The 13,124-nt window shown below is 34.1% G+C and overlaps 1 protein-coding gene across 4 annotated transcripts in view; it reads left to right on the top strand.

Annotated features, from left to right (window-relative positions):
- GRIK2 (glutamate ionotropic receptor kainate type subunit 2) overlaps positions 1 to 13,124 on the top strand; it is a 560,389-nt gene that overhangs the window by 354,017 nt on the left and 193,248 nt on the right. For all 4 annotated transcript variants that reach the window (XM_070418015.1, XM_070418017.1, XM_070418019.1 and 1 more), the window contains exon 9: positions 9,174 to 9,287. In XM_070418015.1, coding sequence (XP_070274116.1) covers positions 9,174 to 9,287 — 114 coding nt within the window. The remainder of the gene's footprint in view (positions 1 to 9,173; positions 9,288 to 13,124) is intronic.

Genomic DNA, 13,124 nt, shown 5'->3' with positions numbered 1-13,124 from the left:
TACACTTTTTAAAAGGCTGTGTTCCTAGCAAGAATACATGTCCTGTTAAATGGAAAAAAAATGTATTCTTACCCACTATTTATATATTCAAGACCTAGCAAAGTGTCTGGCACAAACTACATCCTCAAGAAATATTTATTGACTGTTGAATGAATGCAGAACACTATGTGAATCATAAGAAATACTTCATCTGGAATGCTACTCAAGTGTCTGCTGCAAAGGTATTCTCTTAGCCTAGTTTTTTTTCTAGCATTGCTCCATACCTACAGAGTGAGTACAGAGAAACCCTGCAGTTAGGCAGTCCTTAGGCTGGGTGGTGGGTCAGGGCATCCAGGAGTAAAGGATCTGATAGTGCAGGAGACAGAACTGAATTCTGAGCTTATAAGGAGGCACATCACACCAGGCAAATTTACTCTCCTACATTGTGTAATGCAGTGGTTCCCAAACTTATTTGGCCTACCGCCCCCTTTCCAGAAAAAATATTACTCAGCGCCCCCTGGAAATTAATTTTTTTAAAATTTAATAGCAATTAAACAGAAAGATATATGTATTAATGTTTCTACCTTTTTCGTAAAATATAGTAAAGAAAGGTGTAAATTAGAAACATTTAAGTTTGAAATTATGAAACTATTTATTGAACTCAGAATAGAAAGTTAATACAAAAAAAGTTAAAACAAATGCACCTGTGGCCATCACTGCCTCCCTGGATCGCTGCAGTGCCCACCAGGGGGCGGTGGCGCCCACTTTGGGAATCACTGGTGTAATGTAATACTTTCTGACACTCCAATATTACATCAAAGAGTAAAAATAATCATCCTTCTATTTGTATACTTTTCCTTCTTATAAATATGTGGTGTGGAAATAAACAAAGGCCAATCAAATGAGAACAAGCAGTAGTTATTATTCAGGGCTTGCAAGGGAGCCAGCCACCGTCACTTTCATCTGGCAGAGATTTAAGGGCAGGCAGGAGAGTGGAAAAGCTTTAGAGCAGAAAGAGGGGAATTTCTCAGGGGTCTGAGAAAACTGGAAGTAGACTAACTAGAAGTAGGCATCTTGGGTGATTGGTTGGAGGGCATATTTAACTTTCTTTGCTAGATTCTGAGTACAAAAGGGAGGGGAGCTAGCAGTTACTGAACAAATTTTAATTATTCTGGGCAGATAGCTACAGAGTTTGTAGCTTGTAGTTTGTCGACGGAAGATAATTTCTCCAGAGATTCTGGGCCAAAGTTCTGTTGTCACACATGGTCTGACCATGATCTGTTTGTGTAGTCAGTCTTTCAGTGGAATTATTTGATGTCACTTAGAAGGAGAGGGGAAAAAGTAAGGCCAAGGGAAATTGAGGAAATACAAAAAATTTCTTTGTAATTCATAATTAAATGAGGTATTTTTGTTTTGTTTTTTAGGTTTTGTATTGTTTTCAGAATGTATAACTAGGATGTCATTTATTATTAGGAATGTTTTAACTTTACCTCTGAAGCTTTGATATGTCGTTAGGAAAGACCAGCTTCAGATGGAAGAAAACACTTGAAAAATGGCATAAAATGTTAAGAAATGTTCAGAAGGTTCTTATAATATAACTTCAAAAGGATTCTGTTTAGAACAAAAACAATTGAAAAGATTTTACACAAAACATGTTTGAATTGAGATAATGACACTACATGATAATGGTGCATTTCCATTGCAAGAGGAAATATCTAGAGGCCATTTGGGGGAAAATAAACACTTGTACTTAAAACAATTCTTTTAAGAAACTATAATGCAATAATAAAATCACTGAATTCTGACAGACGTTGAATTTTTTTATTGTATGTCCTTTGTCGTCACTATGTACATCATCAGATGCTTTCCAAGGGGGAACAAAATCACTCTTGCCCCTTCACTTTTTCAGTTGCTTAAATGGATTTTTATTGTACGAGAGGATATTTGCTTCTAAGTAGATGTGTTAAAATAAAATCATTCTGTGTACCTCTCCTGTCCCTTCTTTAGCATCAAGGTTTTTCTAGCTGTTCTGGTTATTTTTCTGATAATGTCTTGCATGTTACGTTTATATTCAAAGAGAATGGGGAGAATAAATTTATTTGTCTCTTGGACAGAGAAAGAGCCTAATACATTCTTATTAAAAGTGTTTTATTTTAATACTAGAGGCCCGTTGCATGAAGATTCGCACAATAGGCCTTCCTTCCCCTGGCTGCTGGCACCAGTTTTTCCTCTGGCACCCGGGACCCAGGCCTTTGGTCCATCCTCGAGGCTTGGCTTCTCCGCTCAGGCCACAGCAGTGAGGTGGAGCAGAGAAGCCAAGCCTCTTCAGTCTTCAGTCATTTTCAGTCTTTGCTCTGCGCCTGCATATGCAAATTAACCACCATCTTATTTGGGTTAATTTGCATACTCACCCTTTTTGGCTGGTGGGTGTAGTGGAGTGACACCAATTTGCATGTTTCTCTTTTATTAGTGTAGATTATATTTATTAAAAAACATAATAATGAAAAGAATATATTTCTCTTGCTAAAGGTCTGGTGTTTAGGACTATGAACAATTACACCATGCGTTTTGCCTCATCACATTTTTATAATAAAATCAGCTTCTATCTTGTGCATCCTTAGAGAAAATCTTGTAAAAGAAAAGAGGCCATCTTATAGAATGTTTATCAATTTCTCCAAGGTTAAGAATCCAAATAAATAATATAAAGCAAAATATTTGCAAACCTTTAAAAGTTTAAATGTGTCATATTTATTTTCATGTGAAGCTTCATTCCAACTTTTAAAGTCTTAGTTTCTGGCCCTACGTGGCTTTGCTCAGTGGATAGAGCCTTAGCCTGTGGACTGAAAGGTCCCAGGTTCAATACTGGTCAGGGCACAAACCTTGGTTGCAGGCCTGGGCCCTGTTCGGGGCTTGTGCACAGGCATCCATTCGATGTGTTTCTCTCACATCAATGTTTCTCTCTGTCTTCCCCTCTCTCTTCCCCTCTCTCTAAAAATCAATGGAAAAATATCCTCAGATGAGGATTAAAAAAAAATCTTTACTTTCTTCATATCCACTTTTGCATTGGGACTCACTAGTACAGAAATTGTTAACAGCAATCCTTAGGCTTCTTGCTGAAAACTTCAAAATTTTGATAATACATGGAGAGGGTTAGAATTAGTGAAACCCTGCCTGTCTGAGTTTAGAGCCAAAAATGTTCCAGCATCAAAACGTTCAAATTGATTTTTGAAGAATTTTTTGTAGAGTATACATTTTAAGAAAAAGCAGTAATTTTCTAATAAATCTTTGCTATTGACTTTTCTCTTGTCCTCAGAATCCTGTACTTATTAACTCCCTATGAAAAAGGTTTCTGAATGGAATTTATAGACTTCAAAATTAATTTTGAACTGAAAATGATGAAAATATTTCTTTGACAGATTTTCAGAGACCTGATGCATAGCAGTTTGTATCTTTCTTTCTTTAATGGCATTTGATACATACCCTGGTCCCCATGGCAACAATAACCCCCAGCTTTCCTGGGAACTGAGGTTTGTTTTGCCTCCCTGTAGGAAGGCACTGCTAATGGTAGCAGTAACCTTCCAGCCTGTCAGAAACGAGTTGTTTGATTCTTAAAAAGCAAAAATGCATCCTGAGCAGGATCCAAGTGTAGTGTCTTTCTTTGGAGATGTTAGCTATTTAATTTGTCACACTATTATATGTAATTTGCCTTGTCTCAGAACTGGACAGACATATTTTGTTTGTGTGTCAGTGTGTTTATAGTTATTATTTTGCTTGATAATGTTTAACCTTCAGGATGGTAAAATAGTTAAGAAAGCTATTTACAGATGATTTTTATGTTTAGAAATTAATAGTAGTACTTTATCGGAGCACACACAATTTTGTTTTTTCATCCAACAGAGAATACAAACTATTGATACTTTTCTTTCAACTACTGAATTTTAATTAAACATGTACCTACCATAAACATAATTGTAATGCATTGGTTTGATTTCAAAGTAAACTCAATTATAATTTTACTCTTTGAAAAGTGGCCTTTAATTGAATTACATCACATTGTTTATTTGAGAACAGTTAATTCACTGATTTAATTTCTTTAAAAAAACTATCACCTGTCTCTTACGCTTTAATTATGTTTAAGGTTTACTTTGCCCTGCGTAAAAATAAGAATCTTAAAGTTAATAAATCTATGTTTAGATAAGTAATCTCTTTTTTTGTGAGATAACTATATACTTATTAATTTATTGTCTTCATATTAACACATAATGGTTTTCTTTTTTTTTAAATATATTTTATTGATTTTTTAACAGAGAGGAAGGGAGAGAGATAGAGAGTTAGAAACATCGATGAGAGAGAAACATCGACCAGCTGCCTCCTGCACATCCCCCACTGGGGATGTGTCCGCAACCCAGGTACATGCCCTTGACCGGAATCGAACCTGGGACCCTCGAATCTGCAGGCCAACGCTCTATCCACTGAGCCAAACCGGTTTCGGCAGCACATTATGGTTTTCAAATGGTGAAGTTCTAGAGCCTATGGAAACTGGTGGATATTTGGTTTTAGGAAAGTGATTAACTGAAGACTTCTTTGTTCTATCCTCATGGTCCAAATTATTGAATTATGAAGATGATTCAATTCCCCATTAATTGTTCTTTACTCATCGCATAGACATTGAGTGATCAGATACCAGTTTTGTTTAAGTAATCTCCCATTAATACTTAGCCCAATGGAAGTATGCACATTACTATTGATATTAGACAGTACTATTTTTAGATGGTAATGCAAATAGCTATCTATACTTTTTATTTAAAAATTCAACATTGGAAAGAGTAAAGTACGTGAGGAAAAAATTCTGTAGTTTGCCTGCAACATTTAGCAAGATAAGTACTGTGTCAAACAAACTCTGTTCCTGCCGTTCATGTACACATAGCTTAGAGAAACCTGAGTTTGGAAATTATTTATAAAAAATGAGTACACGAATTAATAGAGAAATATACAGTCTACCAGTATGTATTCAGTTAATTGAAGAGAATATTTATCTTCAAAACGTAAATGAGCATTTAATATCAATACCTTTCTTATGCTTTCCACTTTTCAATATCCTCAAACAGCACCATCAAGGATAGTACTGTTATTCTGAAAGGAATGATAAATACTCTTTAAGGAAAACTATACTTTCTGGGTCATGTGGTTGGAGGCAACTAATTATCGGGAGATTTTTCTTTAAGTGAACTTAATTTTTTGTTTTGCTAATCCTCACCTGAGGATATTTTTCCACTGATTTTTAGAGAGAGTGAAAAGGAAAATAGAGACAGAGAAAAACATTGATGCGAGAGAGACACATAGATTGGTTGCCTCCTGTACACACCCTGACCAGGGCCAGGGAACCTGCAACCAAGGTATTTGCCCTTGACCAGAATTGAACCCAGGACCCTTCAGTCCGCAGGTTGATGCTCTATCTATTGAGCCAAACCAGTTTGGGCTTAAGTGAAATTACTTTATGATAGAGACTTCACATTGTGCTAAGACTGCTTCAGATATAATGAGCATTGTGGTCTCTGATGATCACTACACAGGCTTTCTATGAAAAAGTACCACTTATGCTCTTTGCTCAAGACAAATATTTATCTGACATTAAGTCAAACCATGTATAGAAGCATATTACACTCATATGATATTTATTTTATGGAATCACTAAAATTAAGAATTGATTAATTTTTAACACCAGATGGAAATACTCATAATAGTGTACAAATAGGTCTTATTTAATTGATATAATAATTATAACTCTATGAGGTAGGTATTACTATTTGCCCATTTATAGATGAGGAAATTGAAGAGCAGAGAAGTAATATGCACATGTCACCTGATGGAAATGGGATTATGGCAGTTTGGTACATCCTTCAGAGTCTGAGACATTAACTATAAGGCTATGGTGCAAATTATGCAAGAAACATAATACACTAAAGCTTTAGCTATGATTAACTTGGATATGTGCATAAGTTCAAAGTTTAAATTGAGGTTAGGTTCTCTTTTATATCTTGTGTATTTTATAATTTGATAGTAAACATACATTATTTTTATGAAGAAAAGCAAATTTATTTTAAGAATCATTGAGAAGATGAAAATGAATAATGCCATGTTTTCTATAGTTCTTTATGGTATTTGAAGTACTTTTATATTACTTATTTAGTTTGTCCTGATAATAAGGATGCATTATACTTTATTAGCCAAACCATGGCTTTTTAAATTATACAAGAGGGTGCTATTAATATTTATACTAGGAAGACAATTTTAAATTTGAAATATCCAATTAAACTAAGATATATGCTTACTCTACTTAAAACATCTCTGTGAGGTCAAGAGTGCTTAGCTATCCTTATTCCATTTCAGGACTGAAAATAAAAATTACTTAAAAGACTTTATTAAATCATATAATAAAAAATTGATTCTGAAAATACATGAAAAGAAATAAGATTATCTTGACTTAGTCCATGGTTCTTGTGATTAAAACAAAACCAAGCACAAAATCCACTGTTGACAATTTCCTCAAGCAATAGAAAATTTTGAATTATAGAATTACAGGAGACTTAAAATCCAGTAATCATACAAAATTTTATTTGATTTAATATTTTATATCACTGAAATTTCTGAAACTCCATAACATTATGCTAAGGAACCTGAGTTTTACAAAAGGGAATAGCTAATATTTGTGATTACAGGAAATTATGGATTCATATTCTATGAACCAGAACCCCTCCATCCAAATAGAAAAGCAACTAACGGAGAATGAAACTAAATATTAGTATGTTTATATGAGTGAATGTTTAGCTCAGTTATTTTTTTTTAATAAAAAGTAGTCATGGAAGACACTAGTAAGTGAAATGGGCAATATTTTGTATTAGTGATTTGGTTAGAAATTTGAAAAACTTATTGATTGAGCTTAAGAGTTGTCGTTAGGCAGACCTTAGCAGACAAAGTATATTTGCCAGTGTTTTAGCTGATAGAATTACACATGTGAAAAATTTGACTATTTAGCCAATGGTGGTGGTGGGGGGGTGTTTCCAAAGAAATGGCATTTGCATAATAGGTATTAATTACAAACTGGGGACAGAAAAGTAGCAGTCACTGCAAAATAGGATCTGCAGATGTCTTGTTTAGCCAACAGAGTGTTTTTAATGATTTTGAATTTGAAGCACTTTAAGCAGATCAGCAGGCATTCCATGTTTTACATCCTGGCTGTCCTTCCTCACCCAAGTTCCCAGCAGGGCCTCTCCTAGCTCTGGTGACGCCTTGCTGGGAACTTGAAAAAGCACCTGCTCTGGGAACATGCAACCCCAAGGCATACAGCTCTGTGAGCAGAGCAGGCTCAGAATGTGGCCCCTACTTGCTGTTCTGCCTTGAGATTTTCTGAAATTTAAAACTACCCACCCTCCCCTGGAAAATCTTTCTAATGGCTTATGCCCTTCCACTTCAATATCAATGTTACCTGAATGCCTTTCATTACAGACCCTGAATGTCTTTATGACATCATAATATTTATAGTCTAAATTAAATAATTTAATTGTCCCAAGGGTACTTTGCTTTGGAAAGAATACTGAATCAAGATATTTTTTTCTCACTGTGTTATTTGACTTTTTCATTTCTTGACCCAAACTTCAGAAATATGTAGTTTTTCATAGAAAGAAGAAAATTAACTGCAATGAAAATATATGGCAAGAGAGATATTTTTAGCCATCACTAAAAAAATGTTTTTGAGTCACTAGTATAGTTGAATACATTCTTGAAAAAAATGTATTAGGGTTTGCACTTATATGCAAGTATTAGAGTGACATGGCTATTCATGTGTAGAACAGAAATTACTAATATTTCCACTTTTGAGCTTTTCTACAGAGATTATTAAACATCTTATGAGGTTACTAGGAAAGTGATGGAAATTAAAGGGGATCAAAAGAGTAAATATAATGATATATAAAGAAAATAAAAGGATCATAATATTTAATTTGGATAAGGTTATGCTGATGAGACTCTTGCTAGCATATTATGGAAAATATTACCTGCTATATCAATGTCACTATACATATAGTGACTATTGATGACTCCCAGGATTAAGAGGGTGGGAAAAATATTACTCCTTATCTCCTTATGCCTCTGTTCTCCTTTAGTCATGACCATTGTTATATGATGTTGCAATGGTGAAGTGCATGCAAACCACCCATCCGAACTATATATTTATGGCATCCTGTGCTTATATATGGATTCAGTGGGTATAAAGTGTCTGAACACTGAGCGTATACGCACTCATCCAGCAATTTTTAACCTTTTTCATTTCCCAGCACACATAAACTAATTACTAAAATTCTGGGGCACACCAACACATGTATTTCTGGCCAATCTGACAAAAAATAGGTATAATTTTGATTCATTCACACCTGATGCCTAATCTAAGAGATAAAAGGTCAGTGTTTCTGACTAAATAGTCAGGAATTGCATATTTTAAAAATTCTTGAGGCACGCTGGATGAAAATTCCTGTCTAATCTATCACAAAGTAAATTAAATACATTAAAATGGAATATTGGTGGGACTACTGGAATGGTTTCAATAGATGAGACTGTACAGTAATTTCCTTTCCTCTGAGTATTTTAAAAGCTGCACAGGTGTATTTTTAAAGCTCTAAAAGGAATTCTGTGTATGATTTTGCCTTACTGGGTGTTATGCAGATTACCAATCAATGCCTCTCTTAAACCTGCCTTTACCAATTAATTTATCCTGGATCCCTAGGTTTTGCTCTGTCTTTTAGCTTTGTTCATGTAGTAATGTGGTTTGTTATCTTTACAATGAGAGGCTGAGAAAGATCCATTTCAGTAAAAGATATGCACCATTAATGAGTTTCTGGCCAGCTATCAAGGTATCATCAAATGTGGTTTATCTTGGTGAATGAAAGTTTGAATGGAAAATTAAGCTCCCACACTGACTGTAGAAGTGCAGTGGATCATTTTGTTCCTTAATGTCACACTTCACTGGACATACTTCTCAGAGCAGTGAATCATGCTTAAAACAAGTAGCCTTTACTTTAATGACGGCAGATAATGCAGCAGAGGTGAATAATAAGTGTGAAAAATCTTAACTTTCTCTGGCAGTACTTTCTCCTATGTGCCCGATGGACAATTTACAAAGCACATATGCTATTTTATAGATTGGAACCTGGGATCCAGCCAGTGGCCTGAATATGACAGAAAGTCAAAAGGGAAAACCAGCCAACATCACAGATTCCTTATCTAACCGTTCTTTGATCGTCACCACCATTTTGGTAAGTATTTATTTTTCCATTCTTTTCAGACAAAACATAGATAAACATAGAAACAGAAGAGAACATTATAATTGGAGCGGTAATGAACAGAATGTAATGTATTTTGCAGTTATTTAGCAATTACTGTATAGCAGATGAGTCGATGTTAACCTAGTCGCAGTTTTATTTTGTTAGTCTTCAGTGATGTAAATTATATTCATGTTTGGGCTGGTCAGGTTGATTAATACTATAGCTTCATGTATTACTGGAAATCTTTACATTTCCACAAAATTAGTTACTATTGAAAAATTATCAATGTTAAGGTTTAAAAATATATGGGCATGCAGCTGTACAAATATAGTTATGTGAGAAGCTGCATGTGAACTCTGCTTTTGGTTTCATTTCCTGCAAATAGATTTTCAGAAGGCATGTCATTTATTTTTAGGATTTTTCTGTAATAAGTTTAACCTTGCTTTCAATTTAATTGTTTTTAATCTGAAGAATCTCTCTTACCTTACCAATCTTCCTAATGAAATCAAATGAAAAGTGTTTTTTTAAGTCACAGATATTTTTTACCACCAACAGAATTCAATTAATACTGATAAGCTAGATATTTTTGCCCACTTGTAATGATATATTTCTATTAGATTACACAGTAATGTTCACTTATGTCTAGTATGCCATTTGCAAATGGGAAATTTAATTTTAGGATAAGCAAGGAGCTCTTACATTATTTGATCAGTAATTTTACCTATAGAATATGCTTATCAGTGCTAGTTCTTTTATATCTCAATAAGAATGTGAGATTAATGTCCAGAACAAACTACCACATACTTTTAGCATTTATACATTTTCTAAATTTGATTTATGGTGCGAAATCAAGCCAAAGGAATTTATAATCTTGTCCTTTTAGTAACAGCAAGGGATGTCAGATCTCTAGGCATGTCATGATAAAATAGTTTGGGTTCAGGACTCTTGATAATGAAGCAAAGCTGCTAATCATGAAATGACTGTGATGGAAATGTATCAGGTTTTTAAAATCATTTTCATGCTAAGAACCTTAGTGAATACTTGCTCTCTCGGTATCATATCCAAGCTTCCTCAGTTATCTTTTACTTAACTTTATGTCTCCCTCTCTTTTCAAAGATATCTTTCATCCCCCCAGTTCTTCAGCTCTGTTCTTCAGTTGGAATGTTCTTACAGGATGGTACCATGTCTTTTTTTTTCTGCCAGTATGTCCTGGACCTCATTACCTCTTGCTAGAACTATTGCCGTAACCAAGTAGCTATCCCTTTCGCTGATGGCTTTTCCCTTCCCAGTGTACCCTATTCTCTACCTTAAAAATCTAGTTCTATAACTTTCCTGCTTTTTTGCTTATAAATCTTTAGTATATTCATATTAACTTTTAAAAGGGCCCCAACATTTTGACCCTGGTGTTCAAAGCCTTTGACAGTCTTGACTTCTTTTACCTTTCCATCCTCATTCCCCATTACTCCCACTCAGGATCCCCGTGTTTTAATTGAACTGGGAGAACCATTTAGCCTGCCACCATGATTGTGTTAACTCTCCTCCTTTCATCTGTAATCTGTTTCTCTCCATTTCTGAGATACTCTAGTTCTTATAAGTATTTTATATTATTTAGAATTAATATTATGCTATTTTTAAATTATTTCATGTCTTTCATATTCTTCCTAGACATTACTGTACATTCCTTGACTGTATGTCCTGTTTTGATACCATATGTGCTTCTACAATGCTTGTAAAGAGTCATCCACGGTCTTCAGCAGTCAAACCCATACGCTTTTCTTCTCTACAATCCAGCCAAACTTTCATATATTTCACTTATTTGATGGCTCCAAATATTTGCTCAGTTTTTATATTTCACCATGAAAATCATATTCAGCCTTCCAGACCAATCTCAAATGACTCCATGAAACTGAATGATTTCTCCATTAACCTGTGCATATGTATGTGTGTTGGGGATAGTGGTTTATATGATTCTTGCATTTTATAAATCATAATACTTTATCATGGTACTTACCATGCTTTTTTTAATTTTAGAAAATATCTGTCTTCTTTTGACATGAATGTGTTCAAGGCCAATGATCAAATTTTACACTTTTTAAATATAGCAGTGTCAGAGAAAGTGCCTAGGGCACAGTCAGCACTCAAAATTTTTTGTCAATTTCAATTAAATAAGCAGTATTTAACTAAAAGGAAAATTACAGGAACTGGGTAACTTCCAAATGACTGTATTTAGTGTTCAGGTAATTGCAAACTTCTTATGCAAACAAAGCATGTGATCAAAGTATCCATTTAATTGCTCAATCTTGCTTAATTACTGAGGGTTATTTTATAAGAACTATCCAGACTTTCTCTAACAATAGATAAGTTTGTGCCTATCAATAAACAAGTGCTATTTAACATTGGATTGATATCAGAGCCAGGCATAAAGCTGTTAAAAGGATAATGCTCCCCAAAACTCACTCATACTTTTTAAAATAGTATTTCTAGGCTTTAGACATTTTTTTTATAACTTCCACAGATAGTTCTGATCTATAACAATGATTGAGAACTGTTCTGATCATTTCCCTATGTAACTAAGATGTAAAATCATCAGTGGAACATATGCTGAGCTTACATTTTAATAAATAGCTTTTTTATACTTTAGACTATGTCACTCAACTAGTTTCTAAGAGATTCTGGTATTTATTAAGAGGAAAGGTAATTTATTTATTTTTATACCACTTAGTTGAAAAAAAATTCCAAATTTTCTGGTCACAAAGTTTCCTCACACCAGAAAGAACAGATTTGAAGTGATCATTTACCTTATTTATGTAAGTGCTGTGCTTGATGTAATTTAATGGCATTTAATTGCTATTTATAATGATGCAGCGATCATTTGATTTATGTTGTGGTTATTTTGTTCTTTACTCTCTTGGAAAATCTCAGGAGAGAGTCTGGCTATTGTGAATAATGGCATGTCCACAAAGAGAAGTTCACTTATTCTTCTTGTTCAATACATTTTTATGTGTCTTTAGAAAAACCAGTGAAGTTTCTAGAATATAGCATTATCAGTGTGTCAATAATAATAAGCTCAATTTCTCACTAATCTATTCATGTTTTTATTTTATTTGTATTTATATTTATTCATTACTTTATCTAACACATATATATTGAATGATAATGATATATCAGGCAGTGTACTAAAAGCTATATTTTATTGATTAACAAATAGACATGGTCTTTTTTCTGATTGACATTAGAAAATGGTATGGATTATAGAAAGAAGTACACACACACACACACACACACACACACCCCTTGTGATTAGGGTATAAGAGAAAGAAAATGGAAGGATGCCTTTTACAGGATGTTTCTCAGTTATACCCAGGTCAGGAGTAAAAGGAAAAGTCAGTTTAGGGTTTAGTATGGAAGAATAGACAGCTGAGACTTGACGTTTGGGAAGGAATTAGCAAGGTAAAGAAAGAAAAGGGAAAGGAGTATCCTAGGCAGAAAGAACAACATATTCAAGGGCTCTAAAGTCAAAGATATCTTGGAAATTTTCAAAATTGAAAGACCATCACTGGAGCTGGTGCTTTGAACTGCTTCTCTGCTTCATCTAATTTAATCTTATGAAGATTGTATGTTACAAAAGAAGAGCAGACATTTTTACATGTCTAATATCTGCTAGACATTGTTCAAAGCACCATTCATGGATTTACTGGTTTAATTGTCACAATAACCTTTTGTGGTAGTACCATTATTAATGCTATTTTATCGGTGAGAAAGCTGAGGTCCAGATTGCCTATGTAAACTACTCATAATCATACAGCTAGAAAATAGAGTAGTGTGTTT

The sequence above is a fragment of the Myotis yumanensis genome, unplaced genomic scaffold, assembly GCF_028538775.1.
Source record: "Myotis yumanensis isolate MYYU_CA2020_CCGP unplaced genomic scaffold, mMyoYum1.0.hap1 SCAF_6, whole genome shotgun sequence".
In the NCBI taxonomy this organism is placed as follows: domain Eukaryota; kingdom Metazoa; phylum Chordata; class Mammalia; order Chiroptera; family Vespertilionidae; genus Myotis; species Myotis yumanensis.
Note: the sequence above shows the minus strand (reverse complement) of the source record. Positions and strands in the feature narration are given on the sequence as shown.